This window comes from Pygocentrus nattereri, chromosome 13 (genome assembly GCF_015220715.1).
Source record: "Pygocentrus nattereri isolate fPygNat1 chromosome 13, fPygNat1.pri, whole genome shotgun sequence".
NCBI classification, from domain to species: domain Eukaryota; kingdom Metazoa; phylum Chordata; class Actinopteri; order Characiformes; family Serrasalmidae; genus Pygocentrus; species Pygocentrus nattereri.
The window spans coordinates 13,838,573-13,860,996 of NC_051223.1; the positions used below are offsets into that span (position 1 = coordinate 13,838,573).

The 22,424-nt window shown below is 39.6% G+C and overlaps 1 protein-coding gene and 1 pseudogene across 4 annotated transcripts in view; both read right to left on the reverse strand.

Annotated features, from left to right (window-relative positions):
• sh3bp1 (SH3-domain binding protein 1) overlaps positions 1–15,854 on the reverse strand; it is a 28,989-nt gene extending 13,135 nt beyond the window's left edge. Inside the window, exons 1-11 of one of the 4 annotated variants that reach the window (XM_017705495.2) lie at positions 15,729–15,854; positions 14,455–14,591; positions 11,529–11,571; positions 10,691–10,795; positions 9,147–9,223; positions 8,697–8,808; positions 8,532–8,608; positions 8,112–8,199; positions 7,930–7,998; positions 7,762–7,852; positions 6,191–6,327 (exon numbers count right to left, since the gene is read on the reverse strand). In XM_017705495.2, the coding sequence (XP_017560984.1) occupies positions 6,191–6,327; positions 7,762–7,852; positions 7,930–7,998; positions 8,112–8,199; positions 8,532–8,608; positions 8,697–8,808; positions 9,147–9,223; positions 10,691–10,795; positions 11,529–11,571; positions 14,455–14,501 (846 nt within the window). In that variant the 5' untranslated portion in view covers positions 14,502–14,591; positions 15,729–15,854. Of the gene's footprint in view, positions 1–6,190; positions 6,328–7,761; positions 7,853–7,929; positions 7,999–8,111; positions 8,200–8,531; positions 8,609–8,696; positions 8,809–9,146; positions 9,224–10,690; positions 10,796–10,882; positions 11,572–13,853; positions 13,910–14,454; positions 14,697–15,728 lie in introns of those variants that run through there. The other 3 variants (XM_017705494.2, XM_017705497.2, XM_017705498.2) reach the window with 3 other exon arrangements.
• Positions 15,855–16,011: 157 nt separating this feature from the next.
• LOC108431939 lies at positions 16,012–22,250 on the reverse strand (annotated as a pseudogene).
• Positions 22,251–22,424: the final 174 nt, after the last annotated feature.

The following is a 22,424-nucleotide window of genomic DNA, read 5'->3' on the forward strand; positions in this document are numbered from 1 at the left end:
GGCCAGTGTTGTCTCTCATCGTGCAACATTCACGTCTTAGTTCTGATGTGATTCTGGGCCCATTTAAGTCCAGTATGCGTGCATCTATTCATCAATTTCAGTCCAGCATGCAGGGTCCAAGCTATAAGAAGGGGGAGCTGCTGCCCTGTCAATGTCTCTTGCTTGACTCTTCTGTACTTTTTGTTAACCTTAGTGCCACATCAGGAGTTGGGGTTGTGGCAACTGTTAGTGGTATTTCAGATGGATCTGCCTGGTATTATGTTCTTCATTGTATTCAGTGGTGGGCCCTGGCTTTTCATGATAGGAAATAGTATGGTTTGCATCAAGCCTAGTATCAGAGCTAGCTGCTAACCCTCTAAGTGCAACACACTGGCAGAAGCAAATGAACAGTGCTGTAGAACCTGCCAAGAATTAAAACTGACCTAAGAACCTTTCCAAATGAACCAATACTGAACATTGTGTGAAACACTGTAATAGTCTAACGGTCACAATTTTTTCATTTAAAAAAAAAAAAAACAAAAAACCCAACAACAACAACAAAACAAAACATTTTTTTCTGGCCAATCAGTGGGCCCCAATCCCTGTACAAACTCACAGAGCAGTATGGCATTGGATGCTAAAGCAAGTAGCGTGTAAAAATGGCCTATCCAATAATGTATTTCTTACTACAGAGTTCCAAACTCCATCTGGAAGCAACACCACCACAAGAACAGAGCAAGAGATGATGAATCACGTTTCACTAGCTGGCAATCTATTGGATGAAACTGGGTTCTGTGGATGTCACAAGAATTTCCCACTGGATGCATAGTACCAACAATAAAGTTTGGTGGAGGATGGATTATGGTCTGGGTTTTTTGTCAGGGTTTGTGCTTGGCCCCTTAGTTCCATCATCACTGACCACTAGTCCAGACAGGGTCGCGGTAGCAGTTGGGATAGCAGAGAATCCCAGATGACCCTGTCCCCCGCAACTTCCTCCAGCTCATTCCCCGGGACCCCAAGCCATTCCCAGGCCAACTTGGAGACATAATCCCTCCAGGAGGTCCTAGGACGACCCCGGGGTCTTGTCCCGGTAGGCCATGCCTGGAACACCCCCACTGGGAGGCGTCCAGGGGGCATCCGGATCAGATGCCCGAACCACCTCAGCTGGCTCCTCTCAATGCGGAGGAGTAACAGCTCTACTCTGAGCTCCTCCCGGATGACCGAGCTCCTCACTCCTCACACACTCTCGCATAGCGTGTAGCCCACCACCCGACGAAGACAGCTCATTTCCGACGCTTGTCTTCGCAATCTCATTCTTTCGGTCATTACAGACAGGTTATGACCATAGGTGAGGGTTGGGATGTAGATCGACCAGTAAACAGAGAGCTTCGCCTTTTGGCTCAACTCCTTCTTTACCAATACAGTCTAGTACAGTGACTGCATTACTGCTGCCGCCTGTCCCAGCCTACGGCCGATCTCACGATCCCTCTTCCCGTCACTTGTGAACAAGACCCCGAGATACTTAAACTCCTCCACCTGGGGCAAGTCCTTTCCCCTTACCTGGAGTGGGCATGCCATCCTTTTCCAGGCCAAGACCATGGACTCAGACTTGGAGGTGCTGATCCGCATACCAACCACTTCACACTCAGCTGCAAACCGCTCCAGCGAGTGCTGGAGGAATCCATGTGATTCTGCCAAAAGAACAACATCATCTGCAAATAGCAGAGATGCCACCCTCCAGCCTCCACACATTATGCCCTCCTGACCCCGGCTACGCCCTGACACTCAGTCCATGAATATCATGAACAAGAGTGGAAACAGGGCACAGCCCTGGCGGAGTCCATTGCTAACATTGAAAGAGTCTGACATAATGCCGAGTATATGGACACAGGTCTCACTCCAGGAGTACAGAGATTGGATAGCCCGGAGTAATAGCCCCGGCACCCCATACTCCCAGAGGACCTCCCACAAGATATCTCGAGGAACATGGTCATAGGCCTTCTCCAAGTCCACAAAACACATGTAGACTCGGTTGACAAACTCCCATGCCCCCTCAACAATCTGTGAGAGGGTGAAAAGCTGATCTGTTGTTCCATGGCCGGGACGGAATCCACATTGTTCCTCCTCAATCTGAGGTTCAACTATCGGTTGGAGTCTCCTTTCCAGCACCTTTGCATAGACTTTCCCAGGGAGGCTGAGCAGTGTGATACCCCGATAATTGGCATACACCCTCCAGTCCCCCTTTTTAAATCTAAACCCAAATGGTTTTAGTTCCAGTAAAGGGTATTAATGCTACAACAATGGTCAAGGCTCTCTCCTATTCCAACTTGACTGTGAGGTCCATAAAGACGTGGTTTGATGAGTTCAGTGTAGAAGACTTCCAGTGGCCTGAAAAGAGCCCTGACCTCAATCCCACTAAACCACTGAAAAACTTTGGGATGAACTAGGAAAAATCACCCAACATCAGTGCCTGACCTAACAAACTTGACTGAAAGGCATAAACAACCCACAGACACACTCCAGAACCTTGTCGAAAGCCTTCCCAGATGAGTGGAGACTGTTGTAGCCACAAATTGGGGCTACTCTCTTCTTAGATTATCTATTCAGTGCCATCAGTAGAAGGAAACATTGTGTAGTCATTTTCTGTCTAAAGCCTCACAGTTCATCATTCCCTACTTTTAAAAGTCTACAAAATATTGGTTTTGACCACAGAGCTACCAACTGGATTAGTAATGATTTCTGATAGATGGCGATGTGTGGTCCTGGGACAAAGTAAATCAGAATTACTCCCAGTAATACCATTATAGTATAAAACTCCAAAGTGGATTCAAATGGCCAAAAGATGTTGTTAAATATCTTGGTATACACATCCCTAAATCTGTACAAAATCTTCATGATGCTAATTTAAAAAAAATAATTTGGTGTATTAGTAAAGATTTTGACCAATGATCCACACTCCCTCTATTTTTGCTAGGGTTGTATTGAAATTATACGTATGAATGTTTTGCCAAGATTGCTTTATTTATTTCAGATGTTAGCAATTGAAGTTCAAAAGGCTACTTTTAGCAACCTGGATAAATTGATTTCTTAGTTCATATGGCAAAGAAAATGTCTGAGAATTAGGCTTAAAACATTGCAGCTATCCAAATCAGATGGAAGGCTTAAATTGCCTAACTTAAAATATTATTTCTGGGCTGCACAGATGAAGCCCTTGTTAACATGGATCTAGAATAATATAGGTACATGCTGGCTTAATATCAAAAAAAGCATGTGTCCAGAGCTCCTTCATGCTCCTATAAAAGAAATGTGACAATGGACTGCAGTTACCTTTAAGATATGGAAAAGAAAATACAATAAGTATTCAGGCTGCCCAAGACAATCTTACTATTAACAATTATTGGACATATGAAAACGTGTATGCTGCACAGTTTATATACAGGGTTTAAAAGATCATCAGAGTATGGTTTATTTAAACTGTATCAGATGTTAGACAGGGGTAACCTTAAGACATTTGAACAGCTAAAAAATGAATTTGCCCTCAACAGAACAGACTTTTTTTAGATATTTGCAATTGAGAAATTAAGTAAACACAAAGAATGAGAAAAACTTAGACTAATTTGACTAATTTGTAAAAGACTAATTTGTAAACAGTTTCAAATATTCCTGTCTATGAACCTAAATAATTCCTTAAATATGAAGCAGAGATGGGAATCAGAACTAAATGTGGATATAACACAGGGTACTTGGAACGAAATATGCACCAAAGCAAATCTAGTGAGAAATTCAAACTCAAATTCAAATCTGGGAAGAATTCAAATGGAAAGTCGTCACTAGATATTTCCAAACGCCAGAAATAGTGTCGAAGATGGATTGAACAAATAACAGTTCATGTTGGAGAAATTGTGGAGCACAAATTGGAAACCATACTCACATATTTTGGCTGTGCCCTAAGTTACAGGTGTTCTGGAATTAAGTATTTGATACACTTAAGGAAGTGTATCAGCAGAATATTCCACAAGATCCTAGAGTAGCAATACTGGTAGTAAGACTGGATAACCTAGAGGGAAGATCTAAGAAATACGCTCTAGGAATATTACTAACAGTAGGTCTGAAATGTATTACAATTAAATGGATGAATCCAGACCCTCCCACATATAATTTATGGATCCAAAAGGTGTGGGATATCTACCAAATGGAACAAATAACATACTTAGTAAGAATTCAAAAAGATATATTTATTAAGATATGGAGCCCTGTGAGAGATCTACTAATGCAGTGAGAAATCTTGTTTTTCTTAAATGATTTGTCTAATTATTTATGTGTTTATTTATTTTTTAGATATATGTTCTGCAGTCATTTTCATTTATTTTTTCTTAAATTATTGGTTACTTTTATTTTGGAGTGGATCCTCTTTGTTGCTTATTCATGAAGAGTGTATAGATACAGCTTGTATTCTTTTTTTTTCTTTCATGGAAACATTGTAACACTGTTACAAAAAAAAAGAACTACTCCCACTAAATAAGGGAGTTCCTCAAAGTTTGATCCTTGGACCAGTATTATTTAATATCTCAAGTCAGGCCAAGTCAAAATATACTTATATAGTGCTTTTTACATTTTACTTTATCACAAGCAGCTTCACAGAAAAATCTGGCTCAAAGCCCCCATGTGCAAACCAATGGCAACAGTGGCAATCAAAATCTCCCTAAGAGCAAGAGGAAGAAACCTTGAGGGGAACCAAGACTCAAAAGGGGAACCAATTCTCCTCTGGTCAATACCGGATAGCAAACTGCATTAGTATAAAATATTAGAATACAAAACGGGGAAAACAGGCGGAGTAATGGTTAACTGGATTTAGCAGCAGCAGCATCAGGAGGGTGAGGATGGGGAGTTGTTCAACTCGGCAAAGAATTTAGACTTTACATCTACAAGGTGTACCAACAAGGCAGTAGTGTCTAACATAGTGGACAATGAGAGGATGCAGTGTTTAAAAACTCCAGCAGGACTACTGTGTCTGTTCCACTTGAACCAGCATAACACACACTAACATGCCCCAACAGCAGTGTCACTGCAGTGCTGACAATGATCCACCACCCAAATAATACCTGCTCTGTGGTGGTCCTTTGGGGGTCCTGACTTTTGAAAAACAGTATAAAAGGGAACTAACAAAGTATGTAGAGAGACAGATACAGTATATAATACTGTATACTACAGTATATAACTGTAGAACTAGAATGTAAAATGTTTAGTATACCGTTCTGCTGTAAGATTCATTACTGGTGACCCCTACAATACCCATCACTGTATACTGTATGAAAAGACTGGCTGGTCATCTCTGGTTGTGCGTCGGACACAATTGGCTTCTTTTTATCTATAAAGCTTTTACTGTCTGTATGCCATTGTGCATCACAAAAATGTTCAGTGTAAATAATGCATATTATCTGACTTGTTCCACCCTTCAGGTGGCTAGAGCTTTTATTGAACTGGGAAAATCTGCTTTTATTTGCTCCAGCAAGCTGGAATTCACTACAGGAATCTCTAAAACTTCTCTCGCTAGTGTTACTTGAACATTTTAAACTTTTAATCTCTAACCACTTCTGTTTTATTTGATTTTAGTTAACTTTTCATTTGATTTTGGTATGTTTCAGTTATTGTGTCACATTTATTATTCTTTTTATTTATGTGGTGATACACATACATTCTGACAATTGTGGGTTTAAAGTAGCTAAAATATAGCCAATACTTTTTCTAGAAAAGTAGCTAAATTGTAGATAGCTGCAAATTTTGGGAGCGTAGCTAAAAAAGTAGTTAACTACTAATTTTTCAGTAGCCATTCCAGCCCTGCAGGTGTCCATATACACAAAGTGTAGTTCCTAATATGTGATATTTTGGGTGGTGTTTGTATGATGTGAATTATTCAGTATATAACACAAATGGAAACATCTGCACAGATGCTATAGAAAAGTTGGATTCGGCTAGGCTTTTGAATCGATTAATTGAAAAGAACCAGTTCAAAAGAACAACTTGTTCATGTATCAGACAGCAGTAGTCTATGTGGTAAGGTGATAATGCGATCTGCCTATTCCTAACAATATACCAGAAAACATTAAGAGCACTTAAACCATTAATAGTCACATCAACAAAACCAACAAATACAAGTAAAGTGGGCAGGACCTGCCAGAGCTGTTTGATGTGTGATATGCCAGTGCTATACCTCTTCTCTAAGTCCTACATGCAGCAGCATGTTAACACACTCCTGAATGGGCAGAGCAATGTCTCGGCCAGAGCTCGTCAGGTGAGAGAGCAGAGACGCTCCATACACGTGTCCTGTGGAAACACCCACCTGGGGCTCTGTGTTCAAACACACATAAATACAATAAAAAATTAGGGTCATAAATATGTCTTTAATGTATTTTACACTCACTGAGCTCTTTATTAGGTTCTACCTTGTTTCTGCACTCAGTTTCCATTTTATTGTCTCCACTTAACATATAGGTGCATGTAGTTACAGACTGTAGTCCATCTGTTTATTTCCCTAATATGCTATCCCACCTTCATTATTGGCCAGGACCACCACAGTGCAGGTATTATTTGGGTGATGGATGATTTTCAGCACTGCAGTGACATCGAAGTGATGATCGCAGTGCATTAATGTGTGTTGTGCTGGTAAGCGTGAATCAGACACAGTGGTGTCTGAATTGGAGTTTTTAAACAGCTCAATGTCACTGCTAAATTTAGAATAGCCCACCAATTAAAAATTGATGATCAACAAAAACTGTGCAGCAACCAAAGAGCTATTATCTTTGACTTTACATCTATAAGGTGCACCAACAAGGCAGTAGTGTCTAATAGCATGGACAGTGAGAGGATGCATTGTTTAAAAACTCCAGCAGCACTACTGTGTCTGATCCACTTGTACCAACACAACACACACTAACATGCCACCACAACAGTGTCACTGCAGTGCAGAAAATCATCCGCCATCCAAATAATACCTGTGGTGGTCCTTTGGGTGTCCTGACTGTTGAAGAACAGTGTAAAAGGGGGCTAACAAAGTATGTAGAGAGACAGGTGGACTACAGTATATAACTGTAGAACTAGAATGTGCACCTACATTGTAAGTGGAGCTGATAAAATGGACATTAAGTGTAGATACAAGGTAGGTGTACCTAATAGTGCCCAGTAAGTGTATATATGTATAGGTGTATGCAAAGGTTTAAAGACCCCTGGTCAAATTACATGGTTAGTTGATTTTCTAAGTTAAAATAAGTTTTTATATATTTTTGTAAGTAAAAATAAAATTACCCTAGCTGCATTATGATAGTTTTTTGTTAAAAATTAAAGTAGTAACATTACTGAGTCAGGAGAATAAAAACATGCAAAAAATGTGGCGTCTATGTGCTGCTACTAGTCAGCCTGTAAAGCCTGAACCCTGTAGAGTCTGAAGTACAACTGATGTTACAAAATGTTCTTTCATATGTTGCGTGCAATTACACACTTCCAATAGACAACTCTCCAAATCCCTGTACATAATGTAGCTTTAACATACTGAAAGATAATAAAAAATAAAATGTTTTTTGAATATTTTAAATTCATGACTATAATTGCCTAAGAGTAATAAGAACATTGCTAGTCTTTGCTATAGCCATTGCTATAAGAACAATGCTATTCTTGAAGCTATATGCTACATTAGCCATGTAGCTCCAGTGCAAAAAAGGTGAAAAATTGGGGCACCAAAACATTTTGGCTGATCAACTACATTTTTGCTACTTTATTTTTCCTTACCTGATTGACTATGACTTTCCTTGAGCTCAGTGATATTTTTGTCTAAGAATTCATAGGAGACTCTGTGGTGTTCCGCCTGGAGTTCTAAGAGCTAAAAAGAAATCACAGTGAAAAACTTTCTGTGCATTTAATATTTTTCCACCCATACCCAAAATGTAAAGTACTTACACGAATGAAGTAGTTAGCATACTCATCTTCTTTAGTGGCAAAATGGTAGAGATCTGCTGAATACTGGTCCTATAAATGAATGATAATTTATCACTGTTGTTAGTACAAGCATAGTATTATGAAACTGCATAATCATGCAAGGAAAGCACATACTATGACAGACTGAAATTAAGCTATTTAACCTTGATTGACTCTAGTCTCCTCCATGCCTCCTCCACTTCCTCCCTCAGTCCATCCTGCTTGGCCTGAGGACCTGTACTAGCTTGGGATCTCAAAAAAGGAAACAATACAGGGAAACTAAGACTAATATGAGGACATTCCTGCCCCAAAAAAGTAATGAGCTAGGCACAGACACCTGAAGATGGTGAGTCATGGGCACTTAGTTAGAAATGTATAAATGTATTTGATTATGAGCATTTACAATATTCTATGCATTCATCTGAAGTGAATTGAAGTGAAACATAGTAAAATTATAAATTTACTGATGCACTGAATGATTTTGTAAATAGTAATTTAATCAAATTATTGTGAGCTCAGAAGTTTACAGTACTATCAGATAACATGAGAAGTGATCTATTGATGATGTCATAAAGAAACTTTACCTGGTGCGTGCATTGTGCCAGTCTGTTGTGAGTTTAGCAAACTGCTTCTTGTTTCTCAAAATCTCAGGAAGGTCTTCCTGATTAGGGAAGACGTTAATGTATTTAGAGGCTGGATATAGGTGAAACATGAGGAAAGAACTGTAGTAAATTGTAGCACATTCTTACCTCACTGAGTTTATTTAGAGGCTCCAGAACATCTTTTTCCAACTTCATCTCAAAATCTGCCAAGGTTTGTGCCAGAAAATTTTGCATGAAGCAGCACATTTCCAGAACTTTCCTGTACAGAGGCAGAACCAGATGCAGTTAGATAACTTATGGAGCCATTTTTGTCTTACTAGCCTAAGTGAGCCACAGTCAGTGCTAATAACCATCCAAAATATTGTAGGTTCTCCAATCATTGAAAAAATATTTCCCTCAAAAAAATTACCAACAGTTGTTTGACTTAAAAACTAAACATGTTGACACTAAATAAACAATTATTATACCTATAAATAACTGAGTAATGTGAATTAATGACTTGAAATTCATAAAACAATTTGTTTTTCATCAAACACCTCTTGTACTCAAAGATGTCAGTGAGCAATGGGATAAATGAGTGGGTATCCAAACTCTCACCTAATAGAAGATTCAGCATCAAAATCTTTAAAGCTCTCAGCCATACTGACAGAAAGCATCATGAGAGGGAGCTTTTTCTATGAGATGGCATGGGAGAGAAAAATGAGATATTACAGTTTTAAAGGGTAAGCAAAAAGAGCATCATGCCTTTTGGTCTAATCTAAAGAGAAGAGAGAAAGCTCAAATGCAGAATTTTTCCCTTCCCTTAGGAAAGAAAAATCAAATTAGAAATTTCCTTAACATCTCTGTTGTTTTTATTAGGCAACAATGAGTTCAGATGGAAAGACAAATGAGATGTCCGCTGCTCAGATATTTCTTCAGACATCATTTGTCTCATCTTGAGTCCCACACTGTACTTAGAAAGAAAATGAATAACTAATAAAACCTGTAACTGGGCCAGATTTTTTTTTTTTGTTTGTCTTATGCTATTTCTCCTAAGGAATTTTAGAAGAATGGTCATTAAATAATACAGTTTTCATTTGGATGAACACCAGAGGTAGTTGATAGGATATCAAAGATTGCTTCTTTCATGTTAAATTCGATCTATGAGGCCAGTTAACACGTGAAACTGTTTTAACTTAAAAAATAAGTTGATGAAACTTGCAATACAATTTTCACTGAACTGTAAATAATAACATGACACAACATAAGATTTTTGCTCTGTTAACTTACCTTCAGAAGTTCAGTAAACTTAAAATAAAATAAATTTATTGTAGAAAACTGACATACTTTAAGTTATCAATTTTATTACAGTGAAACTTACAACCACCAACCACTGTGCATACTGCATACCTAAATCATACACTTATCCCAGACAGCATAGAGCTGTTAAGTAATTTTTAATACACTTTGTTTTTTACGACACTGAATGATAGCTATAAAAGTGGGTGAAATTATGTTGTAAAGTAAAAGTAGTTGAACAAGTTTAATCTGTGCCTTTGTCCATTTCTATAAATAAAAGCATGTCATGCAGTGTCAGAAGGCACATGAACAACCTGTGGATTTAAGATAACATAACAAATTGACACAGTTTGTGGCATATATTATGATTTAAGCATGCAGTGTGCACATGCCTGTGAGGTACTGTCAACAATGATTAAAAATGCTTTAAGTAAATCAAATCAAATCAAATCAAATTTATTTGTATAGCGCTTTTTACAACGGATGTTGTCACAAAGCAGCTTTACAGGATTTCAGAAAAGACAAAGTTTCCACAGGACTGAAAGAATGTACAGACTGTACAGAAACCCCCCAGTGGGCAAGCCAGGGGCAACAGTGGCAAGGAAAAACTCCCTCAGAACTGAGGAAGAAACCTTGGGAGGAACCAGGCTCACCAGGGGGGACCCATCCTCCTCTGGTCAAACTACCTACAAGTGATTATACTACTAATAATATTATCAGCAGTAAACTTTGGTATAAGAGACTTTCTCAGTAAGCAAGTGGGCCTGTGTTTTACAAGACTTACAAAGTCTCTGCTAGCCAAATTATTGTTTAAATAAAATTATTATCAGGGCAAAGGGGGAGCAGATTGAGAAAAACATTACCATGCGTTTGTCTGAATCCAGGCCCTGCTGACTCTGAAGGCAGCTGGTCAGCTTCTTATGAATGATCTGGGCGGCTTTTCTCGCTGGCTCCACACGCTGTTCCACCTTCACAAAGCCACAGGTACACTGAGAAACCAAGCTTAAGTGCAATAATAATATGAAGCCATTTGTGGACACCCAGCAGCGACGAACCTCGGCGAGGGCGGCAGGGAGAGAGCCGCGACTGTGGAGGGGGCGGAGCACAAAACCCGAGCACCCTCGACGGACGCGAGTCATGAGAGTGACGGCTGGAGGAGGAGGACGAGGACGCTGGTGCCGGCCACGAGAGGCACCAGAGCAAGGAGCGAGTCCCGAGCTCCGCCTCCCGGGCCCCGCCCCCTGCTGCGTAGCGTTCGACCCGGGCGGCTGAGCTGCCAGCTGGGTGCAGTGACGAGGGGGCGGACCAGCGAGCTTTCCTTCCCTCTCGGCTTGTGAGCGCCTTTTAAAAAGAGCGAGAGGGAACAAAGACAGAGAGAGGGGAACCACGACGACGACGAGTGAAGAGCTGAAAAGCTCCAGTGAAAGGACTTAGAAGTCTAGCTAGCGTAAACCACTGAAAAGTGGCCAGCGTAGCATTGGTTGTGTTTGGTTTACTTTGTGTTGTACGGTGAATTAAAGTAATGGCTGTTGCAACCCTGAACCGTGCCTCCAGCGTCCTCCTAGAGCCCGGGGTAGCACATGCCGTGCTACACCATGTATGCCTGTTTGTGTGTGGGAATATGTTTTTGGCCACCAGCCCTAACCTGTGTAGTCTATAGGGAGAAGCAAGGTGACACACGAAAGTCTGAAAAGGACTCACCAAAACCAAATCCTCTGAGAGAAGATCAGTTGCATCTTGAGACCTGTAGTTGTAAAAAGTCATATATATATACACATCAGAATATATCTATACTTGAATTATGCAACAGTTAGATCCGGCCATGTTAGCTGATTGGTTGAGAGGCATTGGCGTGCTGTCATTGCGCCATAACATCACAGGTTTTTCACAAATATTGCACCCGCTAAGACAGCACTGCTAAGCAACGAGTCTGATGAGTTTGTACTTCTTGCACAAACAGAAAAATTATACTTTGAAGCTTACATTTGACCTCCAGCCGATTTGGTCAGATAAGACTACACTAAATTCCCAAACTGTCATCACCACTGAACAGCTTTTCAGTCGGCAGCTGTGACAGAAGAACACCTAAACAACCTGGAATTAGCCAGAAATTAAACTAATCTCATTCCGCAAAAGCATAACCTCATATTCAGAGCCTGACCAAATTGGACTGAGACGCAAAACTGCAATAAAAAATGAAAAAGTTGCTCAGTTGTAATGACAGTTTCGGAATTTAGTGTAAGGAGCTGGAGAATGAACTGCCAGCTGTGCAGCGACTGAGCAGAGCTTCTGACTGTGACGACGCAACAAGCTGCTTGTTAAGGAACTATGATTTGGCAGAAGGAATTGCTGACAAAACATATTAAATGACATGCTTTATTCATTTTATTTTTAATTATGAATTCTATTTATTACTTATTAATTTATTAATTTATTTTACTGTTTTATAAAAGCTATAGAACACTCAAGGTCATTTGTTCTTGTGTGTATTATGATGTTATTTTGCGATAACACACTCCCTCTGTTCAATTGCTTAAATCATCTAAACAACCTTCCAAAGCTTATAACTGAAGCAATTATCTGTTGATGCCGATATGATTCCAATACAATTCTGCATCCCTAAAACATTCGTTAACACACTCATAACTACTACTTTTTACTACTACTACTACATAACTTCTACTCTTTGTAGTTACCACATAATTCATAGTAGCTACTGCATAAAAAGTGTAGATTAATTAATTATGTAAGTCTTGGGTTCAAGGGGTTGCCAGATTTCAATCCTACAATGCCTTGTGTAAGGCTTGTTTATAATGTCATATTTTGTCATATGTGTCAGTATACTGCATGAAGTGTTATCATATACAATTTATTGAACAATAAGGTAACAAATTTGCAAACACTTCATGCAGGACATTTGATTTAAACATGGCCTTTGGCTGTCTTGACAGTCAGTACGTGAGATGAGGTCATTTGTATGAATACTGACAGCACATAAAAAAGAACAGTGTGTGTGAAGCGTGAAAATGACATGATCTGTATTCTGATCAACTTCTCTCAAGCAGCTCTTCCGTTGTGTCAGGCAGCCAAACTCTACATCCTAAAATTAGAGTGAGGGGTGCTGTGGTTAGGAAGCAGGCCAGAGAGAATGGAGGGGAAGTGGGCTGCAAGCTGAAGCACGCAAACAGTTCTACATGCCATTTGCTGTGTCCTTATTACTTTTCAACCATGTAATGCATAAGATTATAAGCCAGATGTATGGTTTACACTGTATTATGGAGCCATGTATGAATCTAATGTGCATTTTGGTCAGCCAACAAAAGCCAATGCAATGCATTATGGTTATATATTATAGCAGTACTAGTTCTGACGAACTAGTATCAGAGACAATGCACACACCCATAATTTCCTACAACTCGACACAAGACAAAGTCTCAAAGAGAAACCACTACAGTCTCAAAGAGGCTGCCACTCCCTATTATGGAGGTCATGTTGCTGTCATCTCAGATGATACTTATCAATAAGCTTGTTAGCTTTTTGACTGAACAAGCACAAAGGTTAGTTTGATGCTAACTATTGTTGCTAAGATTCTAGGATTGCTTTTAAGACTCAAAAATTGGCCTCCAGATTTGTAAAAATTCAGTCTTTGATATTTGAAGCTACACACACAGTTGCAGGAAAACTTCCCAGACATGTGTCAGATAGTGTTGGCAACCCTAATACTAACATCTTAATCTAACTCAAATTTAGACGCTAATACAGGATTAGCACCCACATTGCAATGGGCTTATCTAAGTATTTTGGGATGTTAAAATATCAGTAACCTTAAATTAAAATGTCAGCAACATAAATCAGGACAACTGAAACACTGGTGTACTGCTTGGCCAATTGTTCTCACAATTAGAAAAACTACTAAAACTTTCATATGTTTTGCCAACTGTTGCCAATACATCAACACAACTGAAAGCATGAATTGGCAAATAAATGCTCAAAAACACAAACAGGAACATTAATCCAACTTCTTACATTTAGTGCATTTATTCTGCTTGTGCTACAATAGCTGGTGAAAGGTTAAGCCGGTTTCATAACTAGTATGTTTTGACTGTGCGTTGGCGGATGCTTCTTTCTGTTCTAGATGAGTAGACCTGTAGCCAATGAGTTTAATAATACATTGTTAGCAGTGCAGGATGCAAATCAAGCAGCTTTTTCCATGCAGCCGGAAGAGACTGCAGCCTACAGTAAGTGGCAGCTTAGCATTAACAATCATCCCACATCACATCACAAAAACATTATTCATAAAAAATAATGATCAAATATACAATTAAATCAACAAGTAACTAAAATGAGATAGATATAATTATAATATAGATTGATAAACAGATAGACAGATACTGAACTAATTTAGTTTTTATTTCTAATTTATCACATCAAATACTACATAAACAGATTCAGTCTAAGTAATGCAGCAACCACGTTCATATTAAGAAGATAGTCTGAAATTGCAGTTTGTATGCCTATGAATCAATAAGCCATAGAACAAGTACAGTATGGTAGAAAATGTTAAGTAAAGTGACAGTCATGAAACTTACAATAACATGATCAGTAAATGCCATGCGAAAGTACTTACTTCCCCACACCTCCAAACTGCTTCAGGAGGTTAAATTGTTTGAGCATTGTTATGATGATTCCGTGCAACCACTGCTGTAGTTTGTTTTCTCAAGCTCACGTCTGAGGCTTCTCACTTTCACTTGATGGTTAATATTGCTTTAGGATTCATATAAATGGAGAAAACAATGTCATTCACTTGAGTTCTCCATTTGAAACACTTCACAGCTAGACTTCTTATATGCGCACGCCTCATCAGGTCAGAAAAAAATGAGGAAGTTACAACATGCGTACAGGGAAGGAGATCTATGTATCACACTGTGAAACTCTTGCAGTCCCATCTAGCCACTGTGAAAACAGAACTGTGATCGCTAACATTCACCACTTCTGGGTGAACTGTTTTTAGACAACAGGCTCTCCAAAAATTGTTTTATGAGCTTGGCCGATTTATACGACTGACAGTCAGCAGAGCTTTTGTGAACTGCCTTAGAGAAGATATTTTAAATACCCACATTTGCAGTAGATACAACAAACTGTGGCACTGGAAATGATTTTAGGCTTGGAAACACTGGATGCAATTTCTTCAATCAAGCCACATTACTAACACACTAATGAATTTCTAAATACTTCACAACATTTGTATTTTAAGAATGTTTTTAGTGTCATTACTTTGTAAATAAATCACCTCAACATTTTTCTTTACATATATACTGAAATATTGCCTTCTGTTTCAATGCTGAGCATAGCAAAGAAACAAAAATAAAGGTGATATAAAGGTGATATGAAAAAGAAAGAATAACTGTTATATGCATTTAAAATACAGAAGTTAAATATATGTGTTCAGTCCATTTTGTAAAGGCAATATTTAGAATAGTTTAGAATATGTAATGCTTTAGAATACCTGCCCACTTTTTCAAAATACCTATTCATGTTCAAAAGAAAGACCATCAATCATTGTTTTTTTTACAATTTTATATTCAGTGAAGTCATATTATAAAGAACAATGGGAGGTGTGAGATGTGACACAGATGATCAAAGCCAAAATGATGTTGAGAATTTTGCAATTTCGTATAAACAAGCAGATGATTTTTCATTAAGAAAACTGGCAACAGGTAATAGCAAGGAACAGAGTGCAATAAAACACACATCTTCTAAGCTGTTTCTCCTTCTGGAGCCTATCCCAGCTGTCAATTTACTCAAGACTTTCAGTGTGTCCCAACTCAGGGATTGTATCCTTTGAAGGACATAGTCTACATGGTTGCTTGACCTACAGAAATTACCTTCAGATATACATACCTAGATGCTGCTTTTATTTCTTTAATAAGTGACTGGACCAGCAGGAAAGTATTCACTCTGCACCTGACGTGAGTTTAGCTCGAGCCCCAGTAAAGTACCTTCAGTGAGTGAATCACTTCTAATCTTTATACACACAAGGACGAAGCTAAAGTTTACTTCCTATTCGCCAGCTTCTTGTTGAAAATCGGTTGAGCAATAAGGAAGTTGTGGCCGATTTAATCCCGAGAACTCTTCATCTCTCAATACAAATGAATTTGTTCTCAATCGGATCTTGACCGCTCAATCATGGCAGACTGCAGACGTATCGCCAGAGAAGTTGTAAAGAGGAGAATTTACGCCTCTGCAATTTCGTCCAGTTTTCTCAAACGCTAGAGGGAGCCCCCGAGCGACTCCAAAATGAATGGGTTGATATGGAGCATTTGAGCAAAATCAGAGTTTATAAATGCTTATGTGGCAGGCAAAGGATTAATCCTGTTGTTACCTTTTAAGGGTGAACTGTCACACCAGAAGTCCGTTTTTTTTTTAATTGTATGTGCGTCTTTAAAAGAGGCCCAAGTGGAGGCCCCCATAGACATATACAAATAGACGGCTCATGGACTGACACCACCTATTGGCGCCAACGTAACAGGCGGCCGCTATTTTGGATGGGTCTCCCCTGCGCTCCAAGTGCATTTATTTGTACTGAGGAAGGAGTATAATATAACTATAATAATCACAACTCGAATTTTTACCCGATTTTCACAGTTTGGTTTGTTACAAACAGCAGAGATGTAGTTATGACACAGGACACTGTCACACATTACATACACATTAAATACGTGAATACCTTTCATGCTGAAATACTGCTGAAATGTACTGAAATATTATGCTCTTTAACAAAGACAGACATATGATATGGTATATTAATAAGTGTATAAATTAATGAATAATTTATTTTCATGAATAATAATTAATGAATTAATAATTCACCCGCGACCCTGACGGAGAAGCGGATTAGAAAATGGATGGATGGATGGATGGATGGAATTAATAATTCATTAAACATTTTATTGTTCATTTGAAATTATTTCACACACACACGTACACACACACACACACACACACACACACACACACGTGTATTATTATTATTATCTTTAAAATGTATTATAAAAAAACATGAACTACACCTTTGCAATGTATGTGGATGTGGCAGAGGAAGATGCAGAGAATCCCTCAGGTAGCTGTGTGCATTTGGACCATGGAGGTGCAGTGTGAAGGCAAACTCTCTTTGGTCCTTTGTGTATTCATGGCCCCGCTTTGAAAAAAGGTCAATCTGAAGGTCTGAAATTCAGATAATACAAACTAGTCTGGCAATTAGTGTAAACATAACATAAAATTCAAAGTTATTATTATCAATTTATTTTACCTGAGTGGAAGTCAAGCTTTTCTTTCAACTCCTCGTTTATATGGTTATTTTTCTTCAGATCCTCCAAAAGACTCTTTTTACGGTTTTCTTTGCTCTCCGTTCTCGGGCCTTTGCATTCAGCTTCTCCTGCTCTAGACTCTCCACTCTATGCAAAGCCTCACTGAGTCTGGCCTTTAGATGAGTGGGTGAATCGGACAATGCATAGGAGTGGTCCTAGTAGAAAGAATGATGTTTTTCAGTCATGTTTATATCATACCACTCACAGTTGTTTGGTGTATAGCACTGCATATGTGCAGGGGAACATTCTTAATTTCATACCCGTAATATCACTGCCAGCACTGTGAGTATGAGAAAGAGAGAAAGTGTATGAGTGTCAGTGAAAGGGGGTGTATGTGTTCACATGTATTTATGTATTTATAGCATGTAAAAAGTGTATAGGTGAGTATGTCTGAAAAGAATTGCAGAAAGCAAGGGAGAGATTTTAATATGAGCAGAGCCATGATGCTCACAGCTGTATGGGACATATCAAATACAAATACTCACATCACATGGCTGAGGTTCACTTTCAGGGAAATGCTGAGGAAGGTCCACCGGTAGGTTCTCTTCAGCTTTCCTTGAATTTTTTGTGTTCCTTGTTGCTAGAGGCTAAAATATAAGAAACATTAAACTTAAAACAACTTCTTTTAAAAATTTGAATTAGTATACCACGTTGTATTGTAATACACAATACATCACTAATTCCTAAACATGCAGAAAGAACAAAAGGTAAAAACATGTTTAGCAAAGTGTGATATTAACTTTTGTTTCACATATGAATCATAGACATTTCTGTTAGCTTTAGGGGTGTGCCATATCGTATCGTACACAATAATTTCGCCAACCTTTGTGAATATCGTGAACAATATAATACCCTGAAATAAGTATCGTGCCATATCACCCATCCCTAATTATCACATCAGGGTGCTACTTTTTTTGCTATATTTAGCAAAAGAAAAATTCACACTTTTCTCATTTCCCATTATGTATCTACTAGAGACAGATTATATCTGTCCAGTATCATTCATTTATATATATATATATATATGAATGAATCATAGACATTTCAAATACACCTACTCTTTGGAGATGAGATGGGAAGTTAAAGACAGATGGTGTCGCACCATCTCTAAGCCTGACAATCTGACCCGTCCTGTCAAAGTCATCTGGCTTGAAGTGCTCGCTACAGAGCTTGGATGCCTCAGTAGCAACAAAACCCTCCCTTCTTATCGCAACTTCCCATTGCCTCTGCTGTTATGAGCTGCTGTTTTGCCTCACTGTTATTATCTCACTGTTTGTGTGGTCTGCTGGACTCAGTTTTCAGTCTTTGGTTTGGAGAATTCTCTTTTCTAGTTTTTGGCTTAGTAGTTCTTCCACGGCCGGGCTGAATCTGCGACATCTTTGTGTTTGGTGTTTTGGTTTTGGCTTTTTTGGTCTGATTAATTGTAATTTGCACTTGTTTGTAGTGATTTCGTTTTATACCAGTTCTCTCCACCCAGTGCCTCTGTAATACGGAGTTAAGCATGACTGGTTTTAGTTCGGCTAATGATTAGCCATTAACTATTATTTTAATTGTTATAATAAAGTGGTTTGCTTTTAAGATTATCAGTTGACTTCTCCTGCAGGTGTGTGCGCACATGAGTGTACCTGCAATTGTGTTAATAAACTGCCTGTTATTGTGAATTTATGTCTCTGCCTTTTTTGTCTCAACAAACCTGGGTGCTAATCTAATTCTCAGGGTGAAACTCCCTGGGTGGCGTAGTCGGTTGTGAATTTCTGAATCCTGAGGTATAGTTAACTGAAACTCCTTGTTACGAATTTCATCTTGTACATGTATCGCCACACTTAAATATTGTTAATGTAAAATAATGCAATAATTCCCTGAACACAAAACATTAACACCGCTGTTATATTTTTAATAGCTTTTAAACTCGATATAGGAGTTTAAACCGGCCCCTCGTGTAGGTCCATTACGTCAGTGAGTGCTTCGCTCGCCAATCACGCTCTAGAAATAATGCCCGCCTCCTGTTGCCCAAAACCCGTTTGCTGTAGAAAAAGGGAAATATATGGGTAAGATTTCTTTTCTTTTTTAGTGAAACGCATCCTTCTACTTTCTAAAACTAAAGAAACACACTCGCGAGCGCCCTCTACTGTTTAGCAGTCCTGTTTTTGTTATAAAGGGGGTTAGGAAGTGGCCAGGCTCCTCATAAACCGGCTCTGGTATCGCCAGAGAACTTGTAGAGAGGAGAATTACCACTCTGCAATGACTTCCGGTTTACTCAAACGCCAGAGGGCGCCCCTGAGTGAGTCCCAAATGAATGGGTTGATATGGAGCATTTGGCGTTTTTCACGCACGGATGAGGGGTCAAGTTCCGGGGGAAGTTATGTGTAAACTTATTTCTGGTTTCTGCACAGCTCAGCTGCGAATATGACTGCATTTCAGTATTCATCATCTTTGACTGAACTCCCGTGCTTTAGGCAGGGCAATGTGGTCAGACCTGTGGAAAAGCTATCAAGCACCAAACGTGCAAAACTCAATAAGGGATATAAATTACACTGCTCAAAGAAAATAAAGGGAACACTAACACATCCTAGATCTGAATGAATGAAATATTCTCATTCAACTTTGTACAGAACAAAGTATTCAATGTGCAGACAAAATCACAAAAATCAATGGAAATCAAATTTTCACCAATGGAGGCCTGGATTTGGAGTCACACACAAAATTAAAGTGGAAAAACACACTACAGGCTAATCCAACTTTGATGTAATGTTCTTAAAACAAGTCAAAATGAGGCTCAGTATTGTGTGTGGCCTCCACGTGCCTGTATGACCTCCCTACAATGCCTGGGCATGCTCCTGATGAGGTGGCGGATGGTCTCCTGAGGGATCTCCTCCCAGACCTGGACTAAAGCATTCGCCAACTCCTGGACAGTCTGTGGTGCAACGTGGCGTTGGTGGATGGAGCGAGACATGATGTCCCAGATGTGCTCAATCGGATTCAGGTCTGGGGAACGGGCGGGCCAGTCCAAAGCTTCAATGCCTTCATCTTGCAGGAACTGCTGACACACTCCAGCCACATGAGATCTAGCATTGTCCTGCAATTAGGAGGAACCCAGGGCCAACCGCACCAGCATATGGTCTCACAAGGGGTCTGAGGATCTCATCTCGGTACCTAATGGCAGTCAGGCTACCTCTGGCGAGCACATGGAGGGCTGTGCGGCCCTCCAAAGAAATGCTACCCCACACCATTACTGACCCACTGCCAAACCGGTCATGCTGAAGGATGTTGCAGGCAGCAGATTGCTCTCCACGGCGCCTCCAGACTCGGTCATGTCTGTCACATGTGCTCAGTGTGAACCTGCTTTCATCTGTGAAGAGCACAGGGCGCCAGTGGCGAATTTGCCAATCCTGGTGTTCTTTGGCAAATGCCAAGCGTCCTGCACAGTGTTGGGCTGTGAGCACAACCCCCATCTGTGGACGTTGGGCCCTCATACCATCCTCATGGAGTCAGTTTCTAACCGTTTGTGCAGACACATGCACATTTGTGGCCTGCTGGAGGTCATTTTGCAGGGCTCTGGCAGTGCTCCTCCTGTTCCTCCTTGCACAAAGGCGGACGTAGCGGTTCTGCTGCTGGGTTGGTGCCCTCCTCTGCACCTCCAGCCTCTGGACACTACGCTGACAGACACAGCAAACCTTCTTGCCACAGCTTGCTTTGATGTGCCATCCTGGATGAGCTGCACTACCTGAGCCACTTGTGTGGGTTGTAGAGTCCGTCTCATGCTACCACAAGTGTGAAAGCACCACCAACATTCAAAAGTGACCAAAACATCAGCCAGAAAGCATAGGTACCAAGAAGTGGTCTGTGGTCCCCACCTGCAGAACCACTCCTTTATTGAGTGTGTCTTACTAATTGCCAGTAATTTCCACCTGTTGTCTATTCCATTTGCACAACAGCATGTGAAATTGATTGTCAGTCAGTGTTGCTTCCTAAGTGGACAGTTTGATTTCACAGAAGTTTGATTTACTTGGAGTTATATTGTGTTGTTTAAATGTTCCCTTTATTTTTTTGAGCAGTGTATTTTTTGAGCAGTTTATTATAAAGGTAAATTGTTACCTGGTTCCCAGTGTTGTAGTTAGCTAGCTAACGCTAGCTACCTTACTTACTGTCACATATAGGATGAGTAATGTTAGGTAGTTTCAGCATTTAGGGATCTTTAAATATGTGTCTGATTAATAAATAAATAAACTGTGTCTAACATGAATTACTGTGTTAAATTATACCCTTCTCAGTGTCCAATGTTGTAGATGGGGAGATCAGTGCAAGGGCTCAGTGTTACCAGTCCTTAAAAGAAAAGCAGGACCAAAGACTTGAGGTCAAAATACTTAAAAGAAGTTTGAAGAGTTGAACCAGTCCATTGTCACAGCATTGCAGTTCACGAACCCATTTTACTGTTTTATACGCTAATTCACTATTAGGTTTATACTTATGTATCACATCATTCCAGTAACCACCTGGGTCACAGAAATTCATTCACGCCAGTCTTGGTGGTCTTGTACACTATCCATGATTTTGGTCCATAACAAAAAACCCACGCAGATATGGGTAGAACATGACATCTCAACATATATGACCGTTTAAATTTAGTATAAATCTAAACGAAAATAAATACAATTGTAAAAATGAAAACGGGAGCGCACCACAGTGGTTGTTGAAATTTTAGGGATATATTTTAATAACATCATTTCATACACAGTGTAAGTAATGGTTGCCTCATATATGCATATAAAAGTGTAAGTCTTCTTGTCTTGTTCCTCCTCTATCCCCGACATATCCTGCTCCACCACCCCGCCTCATTCGTATTGTGGCCGAGGCGGGCCCTCTCTCTGCTATACACCGGCTCTCTTGCGCCCCGTGTTTTTCCCTTCCGTGTAACGTAGATGTCCGACGGGTTGAAATGAGTGCTGCACACATACGTGCTGTTTCGAATTACTTTGAATTACCCCTCGCTCCTTTTTATAGTGATTAACCATTTCTTTCTGAGCTCATCATCAGATGGAAATGAATGAAAACTCATGAAATGATTTTACACAGAATTTTACCAAACCGGAAATGTCGGCCACGGAAACGGGAGAAAGGCTCTTTGAGCAAAATCATAGTTTATAAATGCCAAAACATTTTTAATGTAAAATAATACATTCATTTCCTGAACAATGAATATCATAAAACATTTTAACACCGCTGTTATATT